We start from the raw sequence: 23408 nt of genomic DNA, 5'->3' as shown, positions 1-23408 counted from the left end.
CACCCCGCCCCCTGGCAGGCCGAGGAAGAGCAACACGCCTTCTTCAAGACGCCTCATCTCTCTAATCGTGTCCGTGGTTCCAAGGCGTCCAAGGCGTCCAAGGCGTCCAAGGCGTCCAAGGCGCTTATTGTACGGCAATCAGCTCCACATGAGCCGGCCAACTTGGCTTTTGGCAGGACCGGGAATCGAACCCCGGTCCCCGGTGTGCAACTGCAGCGAACTGCAACCGCAAGTCTGCTGCATCTTAGCCTGTTGCGCCACCGCGGCCCTAACTACGCATTTTTTAATAATTGAGGGGCTACGCAACATCTTTGTGGATGTGGTGTGCAACTTTCACGTATGCCACACGTTCTGCACAACCCCTACGCAAACCCATCTTTACATGTAGTCCGCAGAAGTATAAAACAGCCTCAAGGTGTCAATGTCTGAGCAAACCTCCCTTTGACTCATGTCCTCTAGTCAAACGTGAAAGATAGCTCTTCATGCAAAGAAAAGTGCCATGCCACAGGCTCAGTCTACTGGAATGTATAGCTTCCTGCTGAATTGTAATGTCCTCACATGCACAGACCCTTCTGAAGAAAACTGTGATCTTACTGCAGAAGAACAAGGCCTGGAGAATCTCAGACCAAAGCATTTGTCTTCACACCATAAAATTGTGAGCATGCTCTTCTATGTCATGCGCAGGCACACGGAAGGAAAGGTTAAGCTTCAGAGTCAAGGTGAAAATAGGACACTGTCTCACTCTCAGCAGCGTTCTTTCATTTAGAGTGCAATCCGTGATGTTTCCGACACTGTGGGCTTCGTCTGTGTTAGCATTCAGATTGACCCATATTTACAGGACTTGTCATCAGTGTTAATTCTCAGGTGACAGATTATAATCTCATTCACGAGGTATGAAAAGCAATATTTCAGTTAATAATATCATTTTTCTCAAAGATGGGAGAGTGAGGATTCACAAAGTCCCAATTGGTTTAGCCATCATTTGTTATCAGGGCGGAATGCATCAATGTTCATAGCCATTTACTACCTTGCCTTTAAGGTGACATTGCTTCCTGTTCAATTTTGTTTCCGTCAGATACACCTGCGACCCTGCAGACAAGTTATGAAGTGGTCTTCATTCCAAGATTTTGTAATTATCTCAGGTCTTTGTCAGTTCAAAGCTTCAGATATGATTTTGTTATATTACTTTGAATTGGGATTAAGAGGAGAAGGTATGTGCTGTCAAAGCACATGCATACAGCTACAAAATTGAAAGGTAATCCTGACAGTGAGCTTGATCTATGAAATCCTGTTTAATTCATATTAGTAATTAAAATTGATCCAATTGCCTATCCTTACTCGGGCAATACTGAGCTTAATGTGGTTCTGCACCTTTCAAATTAGCCTGTTAGATTGAATCATCAAACTGAATGAAGAAATCCTTCAGCTCATTTTCTCACTGGTTAACACTGAATCCGGGAAAGCAAAGGAATTGGTGACTCTGATTTGAACCCGTCATTGTTTTGCTATGAGGGGTAACATTTTTTTTGTTTGTTCAGAGAAGCCAGTAATCCCATAGTTATAGTTAAGGCATACCTCCACTGCTTAATTAAAGTATACTGGTATATATTTTGGTATATTTTACAACAAATGTATATTTGTTTTACAGTTCAGTCCTGCTGCTATTGTCAGTTTTAACCAGGTGCCTCTTAATGTTATCATTAAACCTAAGCTTCAGTATTGTATACAAACTGAGTCAGGGATAGTTAAGAGGAAAGTTGGCTAAATAGCAGTGTAGGCCTAGTCCTTCTAGCTGTACCACCTGCCCAGGCATTATCTGTTTCCTGCTTACTCTAAGGACAAGTAGAGTGTTAGAGGGGGCTAGGGAAAGGACGATGGGGCATTGCTTTATACTTTAGCTATTCACTCAGGTGTGGAAATTCCTTTGTTAGAAAAGAAGAAGTTTTTTGTGAATGAAATCAGGTCCTTTTCAGTGCGTACTGACCATATTATTAGGTAGACCTGTTCACCAGCTTGTTAATGCAAATATTTAATCGGCCAATCATGGGGCAGAAACTAAATACATAAATACATGCAGACGTGGTCAAGAAGTTCAGGTGTTTTTCAGACCAAATGTCAGAATGGGGAAGAAATGTGATCTAAGTGACTTTGACCGTGGAATGATTGTTGGTGCCAGACAGGGTGGTTTGAGTATCTCAGAAACTGATGATCTCCTGTGATTTTCATGCACAACAGTCTCTAGAGTTTGCAGAGAATGGTGCAAAAAACTAAAACCATCCAGGGAACAGCAGTACTGTGGGCAAAAAATAGGAGAAGAGCCAGGCAGGTCGAAGCTGACAGGAAGGTGACAGTAACGCAAGTAACCATACATTGCAAGAGTGGTATGCAGAAGAGCATCTCTGAACACACAACACGTCAAACCAAAGTGGATAAGCTACAGCAGCAGAAGACTTAATAAGTCTAAAAAATAAGTCTAATAAATACTTAATAAAGTGCTCACTGAGTGTATGTCTCAGACACTGTTTGGGTCTGTTTAGAGAAATGCTTGTGGTTTATAAAGAGAATTCCTGGTTATCTGGGCTGGCTCAGTTTGCTAAAGCAGCAGGTGGTCCCACTAAATTGTTACAGAGCCATTCTGTCCTTCCTTTCCTTTGAAAGAACACTTTTTCCCAACATGCCCCACTGTTCCCATCACTGAAACTCTTACTGCCAATCCTTGTGACAGATTGGGCTGTGATCTGCAATGTAAATGTGATCTTTATCTGTGAAAGAACCCAGTCTAATTGTCACAAAATGTCTTGTGGTGTATAAGATTAGACTGCTGTTCTTGGTGCTAGTTCCCCTGGCCACTTAGCTCTGCTGTGTGCCTGATGACCTTCATTGCAACCTGTCTCTTCTGGCAAGACTACAGCTGTGATTTCTCTAGGAAAGACCATTACCTGCCAAAGAACACAGACTTGGCGTCAGAGTCAGAAAAGAGACTTTCTGTTTTCCCTCCTGATCCTTATTCAGGCCCTTCAACTTTGACAATTACGTTTTTGACGTTAATATATGCAGGAAGAAACACATATTTTCATAGGGTGCAGAAATAACTCTACCTTATTCAGTTGAAAAGGAGTGGAAACATTCCTAGTATACAATCAACTGCTTATTAGCCGTTGCTGTCTGACAGAACTGCGGGGTCCTTTGCTTGGTAATGGATGCTGAAAATGTAATTAGTCGTGAACCTTGTGCAACCCTCCCAACACATCCACTTCTTCATCACCATTTCTGATCAGTGCTCTACTCGTAAGGTCACTGGCTCTGGTGGCTCCTTATCATTCACTTGACTTGGTTTTAGAAGCAAGGTTTACTTTTAGAAGAAAGCGATGACTCATTATGCGTTCAGTGACAGTGGAGGTACTTTTGTGTATTTCAGAGAAAAATTTCCCAAGTAAAAGTACAGTTATCTTCTTTTTGGGTACCAACGAGCACATTTTCCAAGCAAAAAAGTTACAAATTAATTATATATTGCTGGCTAGGGGTACAATTTTATGTATCTACTGTATAGAGTACTGCCCCAGCGATAAGCATGTGTACGTTTTCCATACCTTTATTTCTGAGAGTATCTCAACGTGATGACTGAGCATAGTCAATAGTCAATGTGAGGATTCTTAATATATTAATAAGATGACTCTGAATATTTAATTGATGACTCATGTTAATTCGATTATTGAAACTCTTTTACTAGTAATTCATGTCAATATGACAATTCAGTATGTTAATGACGTGATATAGCCTATTAACCTGGTGCCTCAGAATGGCTCTGTAGTGATGGAGCAAGGTGGCAACTCACCATGTTGATTCTATCACTTTTAGCAGGTTGAATTCAGAATCAGTATGTGTCAATTCAGCATATTTATATTGCTATTAAGAATGTTAACATGGCAACACAATATGTTAATGTGACAGTAATGTGCCATTACAGAAAGTAAACTCCCCCACAGCAAGGTGATCCTCACACCTGAACTCTCACCAGACTAAAAAACAACACAGCTCACACATCTCCTGAGTCTGACAGCCAGTTCTTTTTAGTATTAACCTCAGAGGCTGAGAGCAAACGTTTCCATCAAGTGTCACCTGTCGCCGATGTCATTCACGCAAGACGAACTGTCATTCCTCTCATTTTCATGCGGGAGAAGACTGTCGCAGCATTTAAATGGTTTTCAGACAAGCTGACTCTGGGTCTTGCACCTCAGGATTTTATTCTCGGCTCCGAATCTGTGATGGCGTTCGTCTATCCAAGTCTGGCTTTAATCTCTTCCCCTGTTACTCAAGCCTGTAGTTGACATTGAAACGAACAGTTTTGAACCAATTTGTATTTGAGAAATTTGTTTGCCTTTTTTGAAGTCAATTCTCTAGTACATCATTCATCCAGATGACACTTGTCATTACAGCACCCAAGGCTTTCAGTCTTCATTGCTGAATGTCTCAAAAGCTTTATCGTTTATAAAACAGTCATTCAAGGAGATTCAAAAATATTAGCTGAATCTAAACAACAGAAGAAACAAATGTACTTGGATCTTAAAGCATATATTAGCTGTATTTTATCTGGGTTTCCTTTAATACTAAATTTAACCTGTTGTGTTTTTAATATACAAATCTGTGCAAAATCCTCACAGCAGAATCTTCTGGTTCCTGATGTCTCTGTTGGAAACAGAATGTCTTTGTCTTATCTTGCTAGGACAACTGCATGGTCTGTTGGTCTCAAACTGAGCAGGCCTTCTGATCGAAAAGCTTTCAGTTCTCTAAACAAAGGCATGGATTAAAAATCCCAAATTAATGGTTAGGGATCTTGGCTTGTATTCATATCCGTTTTGTCTGTCTCTCCTCAGCGGTGCGATGCCCCTCCCTACAGGTGGATGACTGGAAGTTCCCCCAGACAGCCAGACACAACATCACAGGTGCAAAGCCACCCTTTTGATTCACTGCTGAAGTCGCTTTTCACCTGAAGATCAAGTGACATGTAACTGACCTCGATCAAAGGGCCTGACAATGCTGCTCTGACACGTTAATAGAGTTTTCATTACACAAATCTAATTCGCTGTTTGAAAAACCGTCTCGGGTGTTGAAATGTAATAGCATAAAAAAGACATTAAGATTAAATATCTTGTCATTTATTTCGCTTGAAGAATGCCAAGCTCGTGTCAGATGGTTGATGAATGAGGCACTTGCTGACATCTGTATTGATTATCAAGTCTTATGAGCGTGGCCGCTTGATTGGCTGATGATATGGTTGTTCCACAGGTTTCAATCTGGTGCGGAGATTTGGCTTGTTGAAGGTGCCGGGAGTGAAGAAGATCCGGAACCCCAATGGGCCTGTTATCCTGAGACTCGGGAAGGTGCCACTCACCCGACCCACTGAGTAAGATACTCTGTCCCCGCTTGTATTTACGTCCATTAAGTTTATGAACAGGTCTGTGTTATCCCTGTGCTTCCTAAACTCCCTGAGCCCATGACCTGCTTAATGAGTGACTAAACTGTATATTATGTGTGGACCAATATGTGTCGTGTAGGCTACTAAAAGACTACAAAATGTACATGTCGAAACGTGGTCACATACAAATGGTTTAAAATGTGTGGCAAAATAATTACATCGAGTGCTTTTAACTAGGTTAGTTGAACATAACTGGTGCAAATTGAGACTGGTGTTGATTTAAATAGTATGTTTCTTATATTCCTCAAACAATTGCTTCCATAAAATGCCATGATTGCATGCAGTACTGTGCTTTTAACCCACTTGAATGCCCAGGTGTTAGAGTAATTTGTCTTTGCGTGCTCAGAACTGTAGGTCATTCCATTGTAAAAGCACAACTGGGCAGTCCTTGTCTACTCCCATTGGCCACCTGAATAAATGACTTGTGAATTTGCCAACTAGGTCAGCTTGAAACTTGCACTTATGCCTTCCACTGGCTTTACACAGCCCTGCAGAGACGTGTGTTATGAATGATAACATTTTGTATGCCGCTCTGGTTTTGTGGTTTTCTGCAATCAAAACATGCTCTGGTGTCATCCCTTGCATTAAAAGAGCAAACTAATTTCACAAATTGCAAAATGTACTGTAGTAGAATATTGTTTATTTTTTCTCCCATTTCAGGATGCTTAGTTATATTTGGAGGCTCATCTTGTCACTGCCTTTGTCAGTTTGGTAGAGCACAGACAAACATGTTTTCTCCTATGAATGCTAGCAAACACCATTACTATTCACACGATTTTGCTAGCCAAGCTGCGGTAATTGTCTTGCTGTAGGTAGACTGCAGGGTCCCAGTTAGCCAGCTGTGAAAATATGCATGTAGAACCTTGTCAACCATTCCCCCTTCCCCTGTGACACTGCAACCAATTATGTGGTACCCTGCAAGGCTGTTGGCCACTGTTGCTACTGTCACAGTCAGGATTCCTGTCCAAAACTTGGGGTCTGCCACTACACTTAGCTAGAGTGCCTTAGCAGGACCTGCCCCCAAGTACCCAGGGAAATATTCTCTAGAAGCACAGAACAGCTTGGAGCCTTTCCAGACCCAGCTGTTCAAGGTTTTGGCTGATTTTGCTCCAGAATTACACCAGGAACTATTGAAATCTTAACTCACTGTTAGTAGATAAATAACAAACTAAAACTAAATAAAAATGTACTTTAAATTGGAAGTCCTTCAGAAAAGAAAAAAAAGACCTTTTTCCTGCACAGTCTGCAATCTACTGTCACTATCTTAATAACTTTGATAATATCAGATTATTTATTTTATGTAAGAATCACAAAGACCCACAACATACGTTTGAGATTGTAGACTTATTTAAGTGTAAAATAGGATCATATTGCAAACAATAGCTACTCACCTTTAGTAATTAGAAACCCACAGTGGAGTTTGAATTTTTGTGTTGCAGTACAAGCAATAATTAGGGCAGGGAAGTAAGGACAACTCTTTTCAGTGTAGCAGTTTTTAAGGCAAGGTCAAAAACCTCCATACTTGAGTGTTCTCCCGGCTGAATGGGGAAAAAACGGTCCTCTCTCCTCTCCCTGCCAGTTAAACAACAGATCTTTTGATCTCTAATCGGATTGTTTCAACCACAGTTCCATCACTCGTGAGGAATTACTTCTTCAAGAGAAATTCTGTCTTCAAGACTCACAGAAAGGAGGGCTTGCACTCTTGTGTCTTTCAAAGAGAGAAAAACAGAAGAATAAACAAAGTAAATGCAATCCCCAGCTTCACAGAATAGTTTAAATGGAATCTTTCTCAGAGGCAAAAAGAAGATTTGAGTAGGCCCCATGTTTCAGTTGGAGCAGGAACGCTCTTGATGCATTCAATTCAATTTCTGGCTGTGGCCTGGAAATGTCAAGAGATAACTTTTAGAGAGACACTTCCACATATATTCTGTAATAAAAGAAGGCACAAAAGGTACTCTAATGAGAGAATAAATCTTTTTAAAGTCATTAAAGGGTCTGAACATTCGCTGTGTGCTTTTCAAACTCGTATATTTGGATTTCCATGGTGTGTGTGTGTGTGTATGTGTGTTTGTGGAATGCCTGTGTGTGTCTGGAACTTGGCCTCTTTCTCTTCAGCACACAGGAAGGAGAGCAGGATTAATTGTCTCAGAGGAATGCAAGTTTGCAGAGATCATCATGCAAACAAGCAAGAGTGAAAGAGTTTCAACAGCAGCTTCCTTGACTGTAATTGAACAATACTTTTGTGTTACAAATACAACACGTCATGTATGTATCAAAATGATTAATCCAGTAGTTACTTACTTTACATACATCAAACTCTGCAGATAAGATCCCCCTATTCTTCTTTTCCAGATGCAAAATGAAAAGCATCTGGAAAACTGGTTAGCTTGTGGCTTAGTCCTGCTGTAACCTGAGCAGATATCTGCCACAAGATTTGATTGGCTGTGGAGGTTTAATGTATTGTGACCACACCTTCCCCTTAGCTGTACTTCCTCTCCACTATCTTCTCAGCTGAATCTGAATACGATTACAGCATGTTCACTGCTTTCACATTAAAAAGCAAAGTGGGAAGGCTTTTTATCTAATCTTAAAAAATCCATTTTTTGGTTGTTAACCCTTGCAGTTATGCACTCAGTGAGCACTTTATTAGGTATAATTTATTTATTGTTTAGTCTTATTAAGTCTTTTGCTGCTGAGGTTTGACGTTAGAGTGTTGTGTGTACAGAGATGCACTTCTGCATACCACTGTTGTAATGTGAGGTTATTTGCATTGCTGTCAGTTTCCTGTCAGCTTCAACCAGTCTGGCCCTTCTCCTCTGACCTCTCTCATTACCAACACGTTTCTGCTGCTCACCGGATGTATTTTTATTTTTCACTCCATTCTCTGCAAACTCTAGAGACTGTTGTGTGTGAAAATCCCACCCTGTCTGGCACCAACAATCATTCCACAGTCAAGTCACTTAGATCACATTTCTTCCCCATTCTGACATTTGGTCTGAGAAACAGGTAAAACCCTTGACTGCATCTGCATGCTTTTATGCATTTAGTTGCCACATGTTTGGCTGATTAAATATTTGCATTAAAAAGCTGGTGTACAGGTCTACCTAATAAAGCGGTGACTGAATGTATATGACAGTACATGTTGTGTATGTCATATACTGTATGACAGTGCTCTTCAGTGTGTCCTGCCTATTGTTTCTACTGAAGTGAATTGAATGGAGAGAGAAGGGAATGGATGAGGAAAAAGATGAAATTAAAGAGGAGGAGTGAGGTATCGGCAGTGTGGCGTGATTTATTCACGGTGCGTGACACAGGGGTGAGAAAAGCCAAGAGAACAGATAGGAGGAGGCGGTGGAGACAGATGTGGAAATTAAATGGCGGCTAAAGTTCTGTTTGAATATTTCGAGTTCATTCGTCAACCTGCCCTCAAACGTCTTCCTCTCCACATGCGCTTTCCTCATTGGAAACCCAAGCAGCAGTTATCTTAACCCCACCCACCCCCGCCCCCCCTTCCCCCTTTTTTTACATCCAGGCCCAGCTGTGTTGTCAATTCAGTGATGGAAATGAGGACACCAGCATGGCTTCCACCTGTTACTTTTACATCTGTGTCCTGTCCGTTACGTCCCTCCCCTCTCACTTCCTGGCTCTCTCACTGCCTTTCCCTCTTCCGTCTCATTCTCTTTACCTACAGCCTCAGCCTCTTTTGTTTTCCCCTTGTTGCTCTTTTGTCTTTCCTTTTCTGTCCAATCAATCTGGTTTTCAGCAGCTCTGACAAGTGTTTTATATAGACAGGCAAAACGTCCGACTTCAGTTAAACGCAGGGATATGCAGCGGGGTGGTGAGTCTACTGATGCACCAGGGTAGAATATGAGTATTGCAAAATGACGCTTTTATTTTTGCTTGAGACTGAGATGCTTTTAGATTAGAGTTATGTTTGGGTTGACTAGGGGTTGTGCAATTGTTTTTTAGTTTCCTTTGTTTATTCTTTGGTTTGGGGAGCCGGTAGACGGGGGGGGGGGGGGGGTAATTAGGGCGTTGGGGTAGGTTTTATGGTCATTTAGGGAGTTTTTGCAAACAAACAAACATCAAAAGTCCAAAACTCTTTAAGTTAACTCTAACGTATTCTAAAGAGAGGCTCTCTCTCTCTCTCTCTCTCTCTCTCTATTTGTACCTCTTTCGCTCTTTCGTCACTGCATTCCCCACGTTAATTATTCATAATTCTCAGAAAAGCCCTCATCCCACCCCCTGAGATGGCCGCTCTCCCTCTCTCCCAAACCGAGCCTCTGATGGATGTGCCGGTGACTCAGCGATGCAGCTGATAGGTCCCAGCTTCCATGGCAGGCCGTTTGAGTAATGCGCGCGGGACACAAGCTTTCTGTTATGACCGTAATAAATTTCACTCTGGTTGTTATGATCATTATCAGAAAATGTCTGTACCAGCGGCATGAGAGAGAATAAATTATGCAGCGGACTTAAATATTACTCGGCAGACGTTTCATCTTAAGGCTCAGGAGTAAATTGTAGACAATAACAGCTATAATAGTAATACACAGTCATAAACAGTTACATATAAACTGAGGAAGGAGGGTTAGAGAGATTTATTTGTCCGTAATCCACTAAAACCATTAATTTATTCTTACCTAATACTTTTTTCTGTCTGATAATACTGCTCCCAATACTAGCTTTTGGTATTCGTTTACCTGTTCTACCTTAACCAACCCCTCGTGGTTCCAGCACTCAAGTCAACTTTCACTGTGCAGTTTGATTAATGTAAGCTTAGAGCCTTCAAAGTTGAACGCTTTCATCCTTTTGACATACATCACATTACATAAAGTAAAGAGGGTGTCAGAAACTGCCTGTTCTTAGAGGGAAAAATCTGAGATGGAAAAAAACAGACAGAGGCAGTTGTTATGAAAATAGCCAGTGCCATCCATGCCATACATTTTGGAACAGGTAATAGTTCTTCGTTCAATGAAACGTAAAATAAAAAATACCTTTTATTGTATTGGTATACTTACGTTTACTCTCTCCCTCTCAGTCTGATTTGGGTTCTTTTTATTGGGTGGTGGGGGGGCACTTTGTTTACATATGGGCTTCAAACTCAGCAGCTGTGCTGCTATTTCCCTTGGATTCTCCCTTCCCCTTCATAAATCAGTGTCATCTGCCTTTGCTTTGAGAGGGAAGCCAGATGCTGAGTCTCTACCTGACTACTGTGTGTTTGTGTGTGTGTGCGGGCACGTATGTGTGTGTCTGTGTGTATGCATGCGTGCGTGTGTCTGTGCGCATGTGTGTGTGTGCATTTGTGTGTGTGTGTGTGTGTGTGCATTTGCATGTGTGTGCGTACGTGTGTGTGTGTGTGTGTGTGTGTGTGTGTGTGTGTGTGTGTGCGTGCATGCATGTGTGTGTGTGTGTGTGTGTGTGTGCGTGCACATGTCCATGTGTCTGTGTGTGTCTGTGTGTGTGTTTGTGTCAGTATGCACTGGGCCAATCTTTTGTACAGACTGCTGAAGAAGTATGTGCTTTTTCCATTGTGCTTTAATAAAAGTTATATTTATCTTTCACTCTGAACCACTTTATTTTTGTATAAACCTGAGACCTTGTGATCTTGACACCCATATTTCAAAGACGATAAATGTCCAGGATTATTGTTTGATCCATTTTCTTTCCACTGGTAAAGCTGTGAGCCAATATGGCTTAAGATTCCTGGACCTGGATTTCTGGATCTTATTTTAGAGCTGTTTGTCTTTACTCTCATTCCCCTTTGGTATGTTTCTTGTAGTATACTTTGATATTTGATAAGGTGCTTGCATCTGACTCCCACCATGTTATGTAAACCTATCAGTGAATTTAACTATATAGTGCATTTTCCAAATAATTTGTTGAATTTGTGGCAGTGGCTCGGTAAAACTCTGATGACCCACGTCCTTTGGTCGAACCAGACCAGTATGGGGCCAGCTCAGGGTGTGGGATCACAATTGTGGTGTTTTTCTGTGTGTTAGTACAGTTGGGTCCAAAAGTCTGAGACACTTCTATAGAAAATGCTTCTATTTTGCATTCTTTCCTAATTGAATACAACCTTTTTCATAACTAATTATATTATCTGCATAACAATTTGAGTGAAGAGCTGAGTCCTTAAAAAAATTCCATAAATTTCAGAATTTCTTGTTATGTCCTCCTTGCTTTAATGACATGCACTCCACAAATTTGTACAAAACCTGATGATTCATGTTATCCCAGCATTATTTGACAATGTTCCAAAGAGCATCTTATTATGTTACTGAATGCTTGGCTTTTATCCAAGTGTCTCCATAAATGTTCAATGGGGTCGAGGTCAGGTGATTGTGGATTGTCCAGCACTCCTCCTTTTGCTTTGGTCTTCCAGTAGTTCTTGCAAAGCTTTGAAGAACATTTCATTTGTTCAATTCCTGAAATGTTCTGTTTATTTCCAGGTTTACACAAATCCAGATTTTCATTGTGGTCTCAGACTTTTGGACCCCAATGTCTTATGTGTCTGCAGTGTGTGTATTTGTCTGTGTGGGTTGGTGGACTGCCCCCGGTGGAGGAATGTGTTAATGGCATGCGTGTCTTTCTCAGTCAGGTGTTCCCCCATGGGCTGCCAGAGGAGTTCACCCTGGTCTTCACTCTGCTGCTGAAGAAAAAGTCTGTCAAGGACAACATCTACCTCTTCCACATCTCAGACGAGCAGGGCTACACTCAGGTTCATCTTTCTCTTCACTTCATTCTTTCTGTTCTTTCTCTCTCTCCTTCTCTCAATTCAATTCAAAAATGCTTTATTGGCATGACATATTTCCATATATGTGTTGGCAAAGCTTTGCAAAAAACATTACAATGTACATAAGCTACAATGCGTGACATGTCATGACTTATAAACCAGTGCATGTGGATACATAAATAAATAACTATTGGACAAATACAAATAATACAAATTAAATTGAAAAAAAAAAACAATTGGCAATTTAAAAAAATTAAAATAATGCATGATCATAAAGGATCACAACTGTCCCTCAGGCTGTGGCAGGTGGCTACTTATCATGCAGCCAAGTTTCTCTCTCTCTCTTTCTCTCTCACTCTGTCTCTCTATCTCTGTCTCTCTAGTTTTTCCCTCCTGCTTATTAGCGTGAGTAGACAGTAAAAGGTTACTCCATTTTAATCCCTCCGTTCCCCCCCGTGTTCCCAGTTCTCCCTGGACCTGAACGGGCCAGAGCACACGCTCGCCCTGCGGGCCCGTGGCGAGGGCGAGGACGGCTTCGTGGGATGCGTGTTCGGCGGGGAGGGGGTGGAGTCTCTCTTCGACTTCCGCTGGCACAAGGTGGCGCTGAGCCTGCAGGCCGGAGCGGCGTCCCTGCACGTAGACTGCGGCTCCATCGAGACCAAACCCGTGGAGCCCAGAGTGCAGCTCTCCACGCAGGGCCACACCGTACTGGCCATCCAGGCCTCTGACGGAGCAGCCGTGGAGGTGAGGGGACCGGGGCCCGGGGCCCGAGGAGGACTGAGCGGTGTGCAGAATAACTTCTCAGACAAGCGTTTCAGCAAAATGGCGTATTTAATTATGTTGTATCTCAACGGAATTTCACCTCTACCTCAGGCTAATCTGCGGTGTTTAGAAACAAAACCCCCTTCTGTAAATGGATTATATACTGTAATAAATTGTAATTATGCTCACCTGTTTTGATAATGAAGTTAGTATATTTTACTGAACTATATGCATTGCACAAATATGACACAGAATGGGGAAAACTGAAAAAGGAGTTGAGATTAAATACCTGCGGTACTGCACCCAAAATCACTGGATAACTTTTATCTCATCTAAATGACGAATTGCATGCCGTGATTTTTCCTGGAATAACACTGAGATTAGTGCAATTTGTATTGGGCAGTTCAAGATGAAAAGGTCTGTAAGAGGATTTTTGATGAGTGGACATTTACACAGTAGACACATTGAAGGCAGGTGAGATAATGTTGAAACATGAACCTTGCACCTGTATTTTTCAGGGGAACCGTCTGTGTGGGGCTCTTTTTTTTCCATCATTTTAGAGTGTGTGAGGCAGATTAAAAAATAACACACTCTGACACACAGCAAATGACCAAAAACTTTTGGACATCCAAGAAACTGGACAAATGGGCTATATTACTGGAAGGTCACGAGAGTCCTAAATTGCGAGTGATCACTGCGTTTGACCTTTGTGACTTTCTCTCTGTCCCTCTCGCAGATGGATGTCCAGCAGGTGATGATGTACTGCGATCCCGAACTGGCCATCCAGGAAGCCTGCTGTGAGATCCCTGGAGCGCGGGTGAGTTGGGATCCTCTCCTCGTTCTCTCTCACAAAATCATATCCCGTTATCCTGCACCATGTCAGAACATGTGCGGTTATGGTCTGCATTTATATAGCGCCTTTATCCAAAGCGCTGTACAATTGATGCGTCTCATTCAGACACACACACTCCATCACACACCAATGGATGACATGCAAGGCGCCAAACCAGCTTGTCAGGAGCATTTGGTGGTCAGGTGTCTTGCTCAGGGATACTTTAACACACCCAGGGCGGGATCAAACCGGCAACCCACTGACTGCCAGATGACTGCTTTCCTGGCGCCCCCCATAGTATGTTTTAGTATGCCCCCAGTTTTAGTATGTATGGATTCTAAATTCTAAAGTGGCAACTCTGAGTCTGGTCTGTTGCCTTATCATATTGATTTCAGTTCAGGTAGCTCTCAGCCCCAATAACTCGGATTCTTGAAAATGCATCGATTTCAAACGGCTGCTAGTTAAGTGCAGGTGCTTGAAAATGCATTGATTTCAAAAGGCTGCAAGTTACGTGTAAAGTGTTCAAGGGCTTCAGATAAACAAACAAAAATGTGAAGGTACAGGATAAATTGACAATTTCAGTGTGTAATTTTTTGATGCAGGGTTTCTTTGCTTCAGTGCAAGCGGAAGAGCAATTTGGAAAACTGACAAGGGAAATCAAGTGTCTGTTTGTGTTGTCCAGTATGAACGCAGTCTTTAATATCGCAGAGGCATAGATCCTGAATGTGTTATCTCAATGGGTGTTGAAGTGTGACTATATTTCAAAACATCTTACCATTTATATTTGAGGAAGACATATGCAGTAAGTCTTGAGGCTAGGAGAGTTTCTATTCATGTGCGGTAGTTTGGTACAGTGCAGACAGTTCGTACATGATGGAGCCAGAGTGTTTTAAGGTGTGCTAACAAGTGTCAAACTCCCATATTTTATATCAGGTGTATGTGGCTGAGCGACATCTGTGTAAAGTGGGAAGGAGGAAAGGACGGAAAAGGGAGAGGAATGAGAGTTAAAATAAGGTCTCTGTGTGATAGTAAGAACCCAATGAAGAGGAGCTGCAGGCTTCTTTCAGAGTGTTTAAAAGAAAGTAGGGTCTTGCACTGGAAAAACTTGAGAGAGGGATGAAAGTGAAAACGAAGTGGGAAAGAGACAGGGAAATTGTAAAAGAAAAAAAAAAGAGAAGTCTCTTTGAACGCGAGACGGTGCAGTCGGTGCTGTCTCGAACTCTTCAGTGCACCAAGAATCCAATAGAAGGTTTTTTAACGAGCTGAGCCGACAGATTTGCTCACCGTAAACGGAGACTCGGCGTCTGTGTGATGCTGCCCCCGCGAGCATCGTCTTGGAAGGAAACAGAAGTCAGGCTTGTCTTTGCCCGACACGAAAAATCGGACGTGCCAATGTCTGAAATATACAGAGAGATTCTGCTATGAGTGTCCTGCAGGGGTTTGGGGACACATTTTAGGACAGTGCAGTGGCATTGCTGTCAAAACAAGACAATTGAGCTAGGGGATATTCAGACATTTCTGATTGCTTTATGGTTTTAGAGGTCCAACTTTGGAACACAGGGTGCATCCTAAAGTGATGTACTACAAGCACGGGACTCATTTTTGTTTATACGGCTCCTCTTTTGACAGATAATGTATTGCACATCAATACTAGCCCTTAAAATACTCTAGTTTCAGCCTTTAAAAAAGTTGTTTTACCAGGGTATTTCAGTTTGTGTGACAGTCTGATGTGACGGTTTTTCACATCCGAGCAGCCGGTATTTCAGAAATTGAGTTTATCGACCAACCAGAACATCCAGGAAAACATAGATAGATGCGTTTATATAGGTCTTGTGTGACTCAAATGACTCACCTCAACCACCACCAATGTGTAGCACCCACCTGGGTTATGCACCGGCAGCCATTTTGTGCCCGAATGCTCACCACACATCAGCTGAGGTGGAGAGGGAAACAACCATTTTTTAGCCAATTAAATCAGGGGATGTTTAAGTGGAAGGATGAAGAGCCAGCTTTAGCTAGGTCACTAAGGAACCCCCTACTCTATTGCGAAGCATGTCATGCCCATGCCCCTGTTATGTTTTTGTTGTTGACGCAGTGTTTGTTGTTGTGGCTGCAGCTGCTGTTAATGTTTTATGATACTACACCAGGAAGATAATCATGACGAATGAAGTGACTTTAACTCTAACTCTTCGACGCAGTGCCCTCCCGATGCGCCTAAGAGCCGCCGCGCCGCGGAAAGCAGCCCTCGCACCAACCTGGTGGAGCTGTTGCCACGCCCTGAGGGCCAGGTAACGCAGCGTGCCCATCACACCCGCACACAGGTGGCCGAGCACGCTACACCTCCACACGTTCAACAACCACAGCGTTTCAGAACTGTTAGCATTGTTAGCATTCAGCATTAGCAGCATCGTTGCGCGTTCGAAGTGATTTTCACCTTTGTGATGCAAATTGGAGCCGGTGTGCATTCCTTTCACGGGCATGTCGATGCAGCGAAGGTCGTGTTAACCGTCGACGGGAAGCTAATTAAACACTGATTTTTGCATGATTAAATCTTCTCAAAGACTCTGATAATTGCCGGGAACCCTTTACAAATGTACTCCCTGCGCTGCATATTTATCAACAACGTTTTATTTATCATGTATATTCTACATTAACTGTTGTTAGTCTGCATGTGTATTGTATTAAATTAGCAATATTGCGGTAACTTTGTTATTATTCATGGTGAGATATCTCCAGTAGCACACAGATTATTTTGCTGTAGTACATCTCAGTATCACTTAGCTGCACAAACTGGAGATGTGCATGGCATACTTGATGCCCAGTTAACCACATTAGCTGTAGACAGGAGGAAGAGAACAGACCAGAAACGGAAACCGAGCGAAGGACCAGGCAGAGGAGTAAAGGAATTTTGGTTTTGAAGATGCTGAATATGACTCGAATACGCTTGCACCCACGTGTTCCTCGATCCCGCATCTGTGGAGAAAGGGGTGAAGTGCCCGCCCTCATAACCCACAGATGATACACGAAACCCCAGGGGACGCAGCAGCCCCAACTCTAGATGTGTTTCTGAGAATGTTTTTCACAGCAAGAAACATCTTTAGACATGTTTTATTCTCATATTAGCGTTCCTCTCGGAATTACACCCACATCCAACATTAGCATTACCCACAATTCATTGCTTACTCTTAAAGTTGGACTTTAAATCTGCTCTTTGTTAAGTTTCTCACGCTTCCATCTTGCGCAGTGGGAGGTCTGCCAATGGGGAACCCTATAGGGGTATAAATACAGTAGACCTGTATTTAAGTGAAGGTATAAGGAAAGCAACGTATTCCTCTTATTGAAAAGTGGTGCAGAATCTCACCTGGAAATGAAAATGCAACACTGCAGCAGTGTTTATTTCAACAGCATAAATTAGGAACAGGGATTTTGAGTGCTTTGGGCTCAAATAGAGCTGAACTGGTTATTGTGCTCTGGCCTGTTTCGGTACGTTTGGTGCCTAGCTGAATCATCCGTAGGGTACATGCGGCTAACAAAAAAAATAAAAACATCGGTTTCCTTAGTCTGGGCTGGGAGTTGTGGACCACACTGCAGCACATTAGCGTTGTGTTGCCTGTGTTTGATGGGGTGGGGGTGGGGGGTATTATGGGGGGTTTTATGAGTGATGCGCTTGTCAGTGCGTGGAGGTTCATGCGCCGTGTTTGATGGGACGTGTTGACGGCCGCACATCTGGCAGTTCTCCCCAGGCTTCGCCGCTCAGGGCTGCCCTACATCTGTCACAGAGAGATATCCCGTTCGGCATCTGGGATTGGCTTCCCGTGAAATGAGCCATCTTTTCTCCGTGGCTTCCTGGAGGTTCTGACCTCTCGCCCCGACATTTCCGCTTCGTTCTGTCTTTCTTTGAGGATTAGTCGCTTGGCTCTTTCTGTTTTTTTGGCAAGGAATGTCAAACGGACACAACCTGAACCTTTTGTCACCCCCCTTACCCAAGTTTAATTGTTCAACAAAGCCCAGACGGTCAAGGTGTGGTATTGACTGTTTATTAATCTTGTGCTTTTGCTTGATTGAAAATTTCCAAAAGCAGCTAACCAGGCGGATCCATCAATTTCAATTCAGATTATCATCACGGCTGTAACCCAGATCTCTCCCCACTCCACCTTCTCTGCTTCTCCAATAATAACTGCAGTGCGGCACAGAGCCAATCTTTCTCGCACCCTCAAAGGTTTCCATAATTTTAAATGGCAGTGACTCAATAGCTCCATTAACAATAGCTTTCCTGGAACTGCTCTGAACTGGTTTATGTGCATGTGTGTGTTTGTGCGTATCTGTGCGTTCTTGCGTCTGTCTGTACACATGCATGTATGTTTGTGTGTGTGTGTGTGTGTGCGTGTGTGTGTGCATTTTGTGTGTGTGTGCATGTGTGTGTGTTCTAGTGTGTGTATCTGCGTGTGTATGCTCGTGTGTGTGCGCCTATTTATGTGTGCATGTGCATGTCTATGCGCGTGTGCACGTGTGCATGTATGTGTGTGTGTATGTGTGTGCGTGTGTGCTTGTGTGTGTGCGCATGTGTGTGTTTATATATATGTCTGTGTGTGTGTGTATGTGTATGTGTATGTGTGTGTGTGTGTGCATGCGTGTGTGGGGGCCGGTGTGCGTGTGTGCTTGTGTGTGTGCATGTGTGTGTTTGTATGTATGTGTGTGCGTGTGTATGTATGTGTGTGTATTTGTGTGTGCGTGTACGTGTGTGTGTGCGCGCGTGTGTGTTTGTGTGTGTTTGTATGTGTGTTTGCGCATGTGTGTGTTTATATATATGTCTGTGTGTGTGTGTATGTGTGTGTGTGTGTGTGCATGCGTGTGTGGAGGCCGGTGTGCTTGTGTGTGTGTGTGTGTATGTGTGTGTTTGTATGTATGTGTGTGCATGTGTGTGTATTTGTGTGTGCGTGTACGTGTGTGTGTGTGCGCGCATGTGTGTTTGTGTGTGTGTTTGTATATGTGTGTGTGCACATGTGTGTATGTGTGTGTGTGTGTGCGCGTGTGTGCATGTGCACTTGCGCTCTCTGCTCAGCCACCGTGGCAATAGCCTTGGCTGTGTGTGCAGTTGACCAGATGCCATGCTGTTTATTCTGTGCACTGAATACCTTTGGCACACTCACACTCAGATGAGCTGCAGCCTAATCTCATCCAGAAGATGAGGCTTTGTTTCTCGCCCATGAGCGCGTGGAGTCATGGATCCACAGAGCTCTGGGGAAATTTCTGGAATCATTCCAGCCCTAGTGATTCATCTTTACTACTGTTGCAATTTTGGTTCTGTATGCTTAATACTTAATTGCTGATTACATAGCTGTGCCATAGACTGTATACTGCAGGTTAAGCTTCAGGACCATGTAGCATAAAAGTCATATGTTTCTCTTCATTTGGGAAGCAATTGTTGTAATTGCTAATGTACATTCTTGTGACACATTTCAAAAAGTGTGTAACCCTGCTGTCGAAATTAAGCAATAAGCCCTTGTTGCTGTTTTTGTTTTTTATGTTGCTACTGAATAGCCACAAGGCTAAATTATAGTGCTAAGTGGTCTCTTATTAAGTAGAAAAAACATATCCCCGGATTTTCAATTTGATGATTTATATTAATTCATTAATGTTTTCAATTATCCATTAATTAAATGTGCTGTTTGCCAGTGGATTTGCCAACTGAGTCTGGCTTTGGCAGACTGCAGAGAGAAGAAATCAATTCCAGTAAATCGCTCGGTTAGTCCAACAAGATAGAAGTGGCCTGAGGTGGTGTGTGTGTGTGTATGTGTGTGTGTGTGTGTGTGTGCTTGCATGCACGCGGCTATGTGTATGTGGGGTAGGGGGATAAGGAGGTTTGTGTAGTTGTGCTGTAATTATGACAATTTTAGTGGGGCAACTAAACTGACACCTTCTTCAAATAGGAATAGACACACACATCACTCTGACACACAGACCTCGAAAACACTCACCAGTTCCAGAATTGTTTTTCTTTTTATCATTCAGCAGTAACCCTCTAATGAGACCCAGGTTCATTCTGGTGATAGCAGTACTGGCTATTAAAAGCGTCCTTCCCAAGAGCCACGTCACATTAACAGCACCAAGACCCTCTCAATTCTGCTGCTTTAATTCATGGATTGGAATGCCTCTGTGTCTTATACCCTTCACTGAGTAATATCTTCAACAAATATGTTGGATGTAGGAAAATAATGTCTGTGTGTGTGTGTGCGTGTGTGTGTGTGTGTGTGTGTGTGTGTGTGTACTGGTGTGGTTTTGAAGTCCCTTCCATCACCGCCTCTGTCTCTCTGTCCCTCTGCAGTCACACATCGCAGACTTCTCTCAGAAATGTTCCTCTTCCCCTCTCTGCCTGTCTCATTTCACATTCTCCTTCTCGCTGTGGCCTCCTGCTTTCTATCAGGGCTGGAGGAGTACGAGCTACTAGTCTTTCTGATTTGTGATTTCTGCAACTATGTGACCAGTGAAATCGAATACAAATTCTCTCCAGTAACTTCCCACAGCACGATGACTTCATTCACGCCTTCTCCGGTCACCATCCCCATCCTCGCCACACAAGGTCGCTATTCTCCCAGTCGTGTTTGCCTTTCCGAAACTTTATTTAATTTCAATGATCATTTTCGATTTATCTCTCTGCCTCAGTCTAATCTGAGCCAGGATTCTGACAGATCATTCTGTTGGGAAAACACAAAAGTTTGCTTTCCCAATATGATGTAGTTACACCAGTTACGCCTGACAGCCCTCCCCCTCCCCATCATGCACTGGAGATGACTGACTAAGGACAGGGGGGTGGGGTACCGCTCAGGGCACTGTGTGTCTCTGCATTACAATGAGCCCTGCTGTCCTGGCCCTCCAGATTGTTCCTTATGACAGGGGTCAGCAACCCTGGTCCAAGAGAACCATAGGGTCTGCCGGCTTTTGTTGTTACTCAGCACTTAATTGATCAGTGAAGGCAGTTGATTCCACTGTTAACTAACCTCACCTTGTTTGATAGGTCAAATTTGTTGCTGATTTTAAGGTGAAAACAAAAACCAGCACACCCTGTGAGTCCAGGACCAGGGTTGCTGACCCCTGCCTTATGGGCCGGGACCCCCAGTTAATGCTCTATGATTAAGAAGGGGGAGAAGCTACTGTACTGCTTTGAAGGTGATGCGTGTGGATGACTGCAGAGACCTGGGTGTAGGAGACATTTTAGCAGAGCAGCTAAACTGGTCCCTATGCAGAGAACAATTCTCAGGCCTCTGCTGCTGAAAAGGTGGGAAGACCTGAAATGCCATGACCCCCACTGGAGGTCTGCTACACCGGGGCCAGTCCAAACATCCACAGTGTTTTTTTTAGATAGGGGAAAGTCTGTGATGATCGTGTTTTCTTAAGCTTTGACAGACTGATTCGTACTCGATTTTCTAGCACAGTTTAATGTTGTGTTTGAGATTTGTGTATGTTTCTCAGAATGTGTGCATCGTGGTCTATGCCTGGTTTCTGCTTATCTGTGCTGGGTTAGGACCGAGTGGCCACACAGCGTGCAAGCGCTAAATGAATGGGAAATGTCTGATAGGCATAGCAGTGTTGCTACGCTTTCTGATTATTTCCCGGATTAAAATGGATTTTTGTTTTTGTTCCCTGACAAATGACTCTCTGAGCCTTTGATGTAGGTGGTGCATAAACAAGAGCCTCGTGTTCCATGTGTGAAGGGCAATTGGCATTGAATATTTCAGCATGTTGTTTTGATGTGCACGATTTCTTATGCTTGATTGCTTTTTTAGGCTTTTTTATGCCTTGTGTAAAGCTCCCATAAGGCACACGTATTTGAAAGACTTTTAGTCGATAGAGGAGAGGAAGTGCTCTGAATTGATTAGTGAATACAGCAGCTTTTCGAGGAAAAAAAATGGAAGTTTATAAACTTTTTTCTCTTCCCCCCACGCACATCCAAACCCAACATCTCTGACTCTCCTCTTCTGCATTTCTGCATTCCCCTCCTCTTTCCTTGTCTGTTTTTCTTCCATTCTTCCTCTCTCCTTCCTCCGTGCTTTCAGCACACCGGTACTCTTACTGTATATCAGACAGAAGGTCTCGTATGCTGATGCAATCTCCTGTAACGGTGTCGATATGTGAAGAGGGAATGAAGGTTGTTCCCATGCAGTCTCTGGGATTTGTTTATTCATCCTGTACCTGTTTTTTTGCTCTGCTCCGAAGGCCAAGACTGCAATGTTGCTTTTGACTTGACTTTACGGCTAAGCTCTTAATTAGTCAGGTTTGATTGAGCCTTTAATTGAATGTGTATCTTGCTTTGGCATCTACTGTTGGCCCATTGTGAAATAAATGAGTTGTTGTGCTATGGGTGTTTCTGCAAGCAGAGAGATTGAAGTGAAGTTTATCTTTAATTAATTTTTGTTCACTATTGCCCCTTAAACAAATTAATAACAGAAATGACTACAATTAATTGATATGTTGCTAAGCTACCTTCCTGGACCAATATAAATGAATTGTAAAATGCGGTAAGCTTCACTCGTATAACTACCCCAAGGGGACATACAGTATGAAATACATGGAATAGACAACACCACTGCTTTAGAAAAGGGTTTACATGAGATTAAATTACAACAGTTCCTGAGAGTTCAGTTCAAACAAAACTGTCTCTGCATTTATATCACCTCGAATTGTATCTCATTTACAGGGAATCCTGGGATCTCAAGACCGAGCAGACAAAGTAAGTAAACCACCACTCAATCAGAAGTCTCCAGACATTTAACTATTGAATAGAAATGGACAAATTTAGAGAAACCTATGGTTTTTGTGCAGAGGCTATCAATGAGGTGTTCGTTTTCATTTTGCCACTAGTTTTTGTGACGATTAAATTAAATTGTGGTTTTCCTTTGCCTTTGCTGATTGATTTATCTCTCAGCAAGTCAGTTTCCATATTGTCCTTCTCAGCTATCTGTGCTGTTCACATACATAAAGGGAATATGGCACATAGATGCACTCAGTTCAAGTGTTAGCTTTTTATTATGTTTGCTGAAAACATTAATAGCAATCGAACAATCCCACAGCTGCAAAAACAATTATGTTCACAGTAATATACTGTATCCGTGTATTCACCTCAAGTGAAAATTACAGCTGACATTGCAGAAACATGATAACTCAGGGAAGAGTGTTTTTTGTTGGGATGCCGCCATACAGTTTATGTTGATTTGCAGTGTGTTCAAGATCCCGGGATGTTTCCACTCAGGAGTTGAAATGACATGCCAAGTGAAATTGAATTCCTTGATGCTCTGGAGTCTTGAAAAGTCATTTTTTGTACATGTTTGTTCATCCATGAAATCATTCTCCTCATCTTTTACCATCTTCCCTAGAGTAGAATATCTGAGTGGGAGCAGCTTGCTTGTGTCTCACTTTTTGAGCAGAATCAGTTGCCTATGTAATTTTAAAGGTACAACTGAGCATATGACATGACTGAATGTTTGGGGAAGAGGACGAGATTTCTTCTGGCTTCGTTTTTCAGTGTATGCAAATAGTATGCAGTTATAAATAACACATGCGGTGTTGCCATGGTCCAGATGTGCTGTGCGCTTTCAGCGTGTCTGCAC

General features: G+C 42.7%; 1 protein-coding gene across 1 annotated transcript in view; it reads left to right on the top strand.

Annotated features, from left to right (window-relative positions):
* Positions 1–23408, top strand: part of col16a1 (collagen, type XVI, alpha 1) — a 71640-nt gene that overhangs the window by 6874 nt on the left and 41358 nt on the right. The window contains exons 3-9 of the mRNA XM_061255940.1: positions 4875–4943; positions 5287–5404; positions 12071–12194; positions 12675–12953; positions 13708–13788; positions 16002–16091; positions 22499–22531. Of these exons, the coding sequence (XP_061111924.1) occupies positions 4875–4943; positions 5287–5404; positions 12071–12194; positions 12675–12953; positions 13708–13788; positions 16002–16091; positions 22499–22531 (794 nt within the window). The remainder of the gene's footprint in view (positions 1–4874; positions 4944–5286; positions 5405–12070; positions 12195–12674; positions 12954–13707; positions 13789–16001; positions 16092–22498; positions 22532–23408) is intronic.

Source organism: Conger conger, chromosome 9, assembly GCF_963514075.1.
Source record: "Conger conger chromosome 9, fConCon1.1, whole genome shotgun sequence".
In the NCBI taxonomy this organism is placed as follows: Eukaryota; Metazoa; Chordata; class Actinopteri; order Anguilliformes; family Congridae; genus Conger; species Conger conger.
The sequence above is the reverse complement of the archived record's forward strand: the minus strand, read 5'-3'. Positions and strand labels throughout refer to the sequence as shown.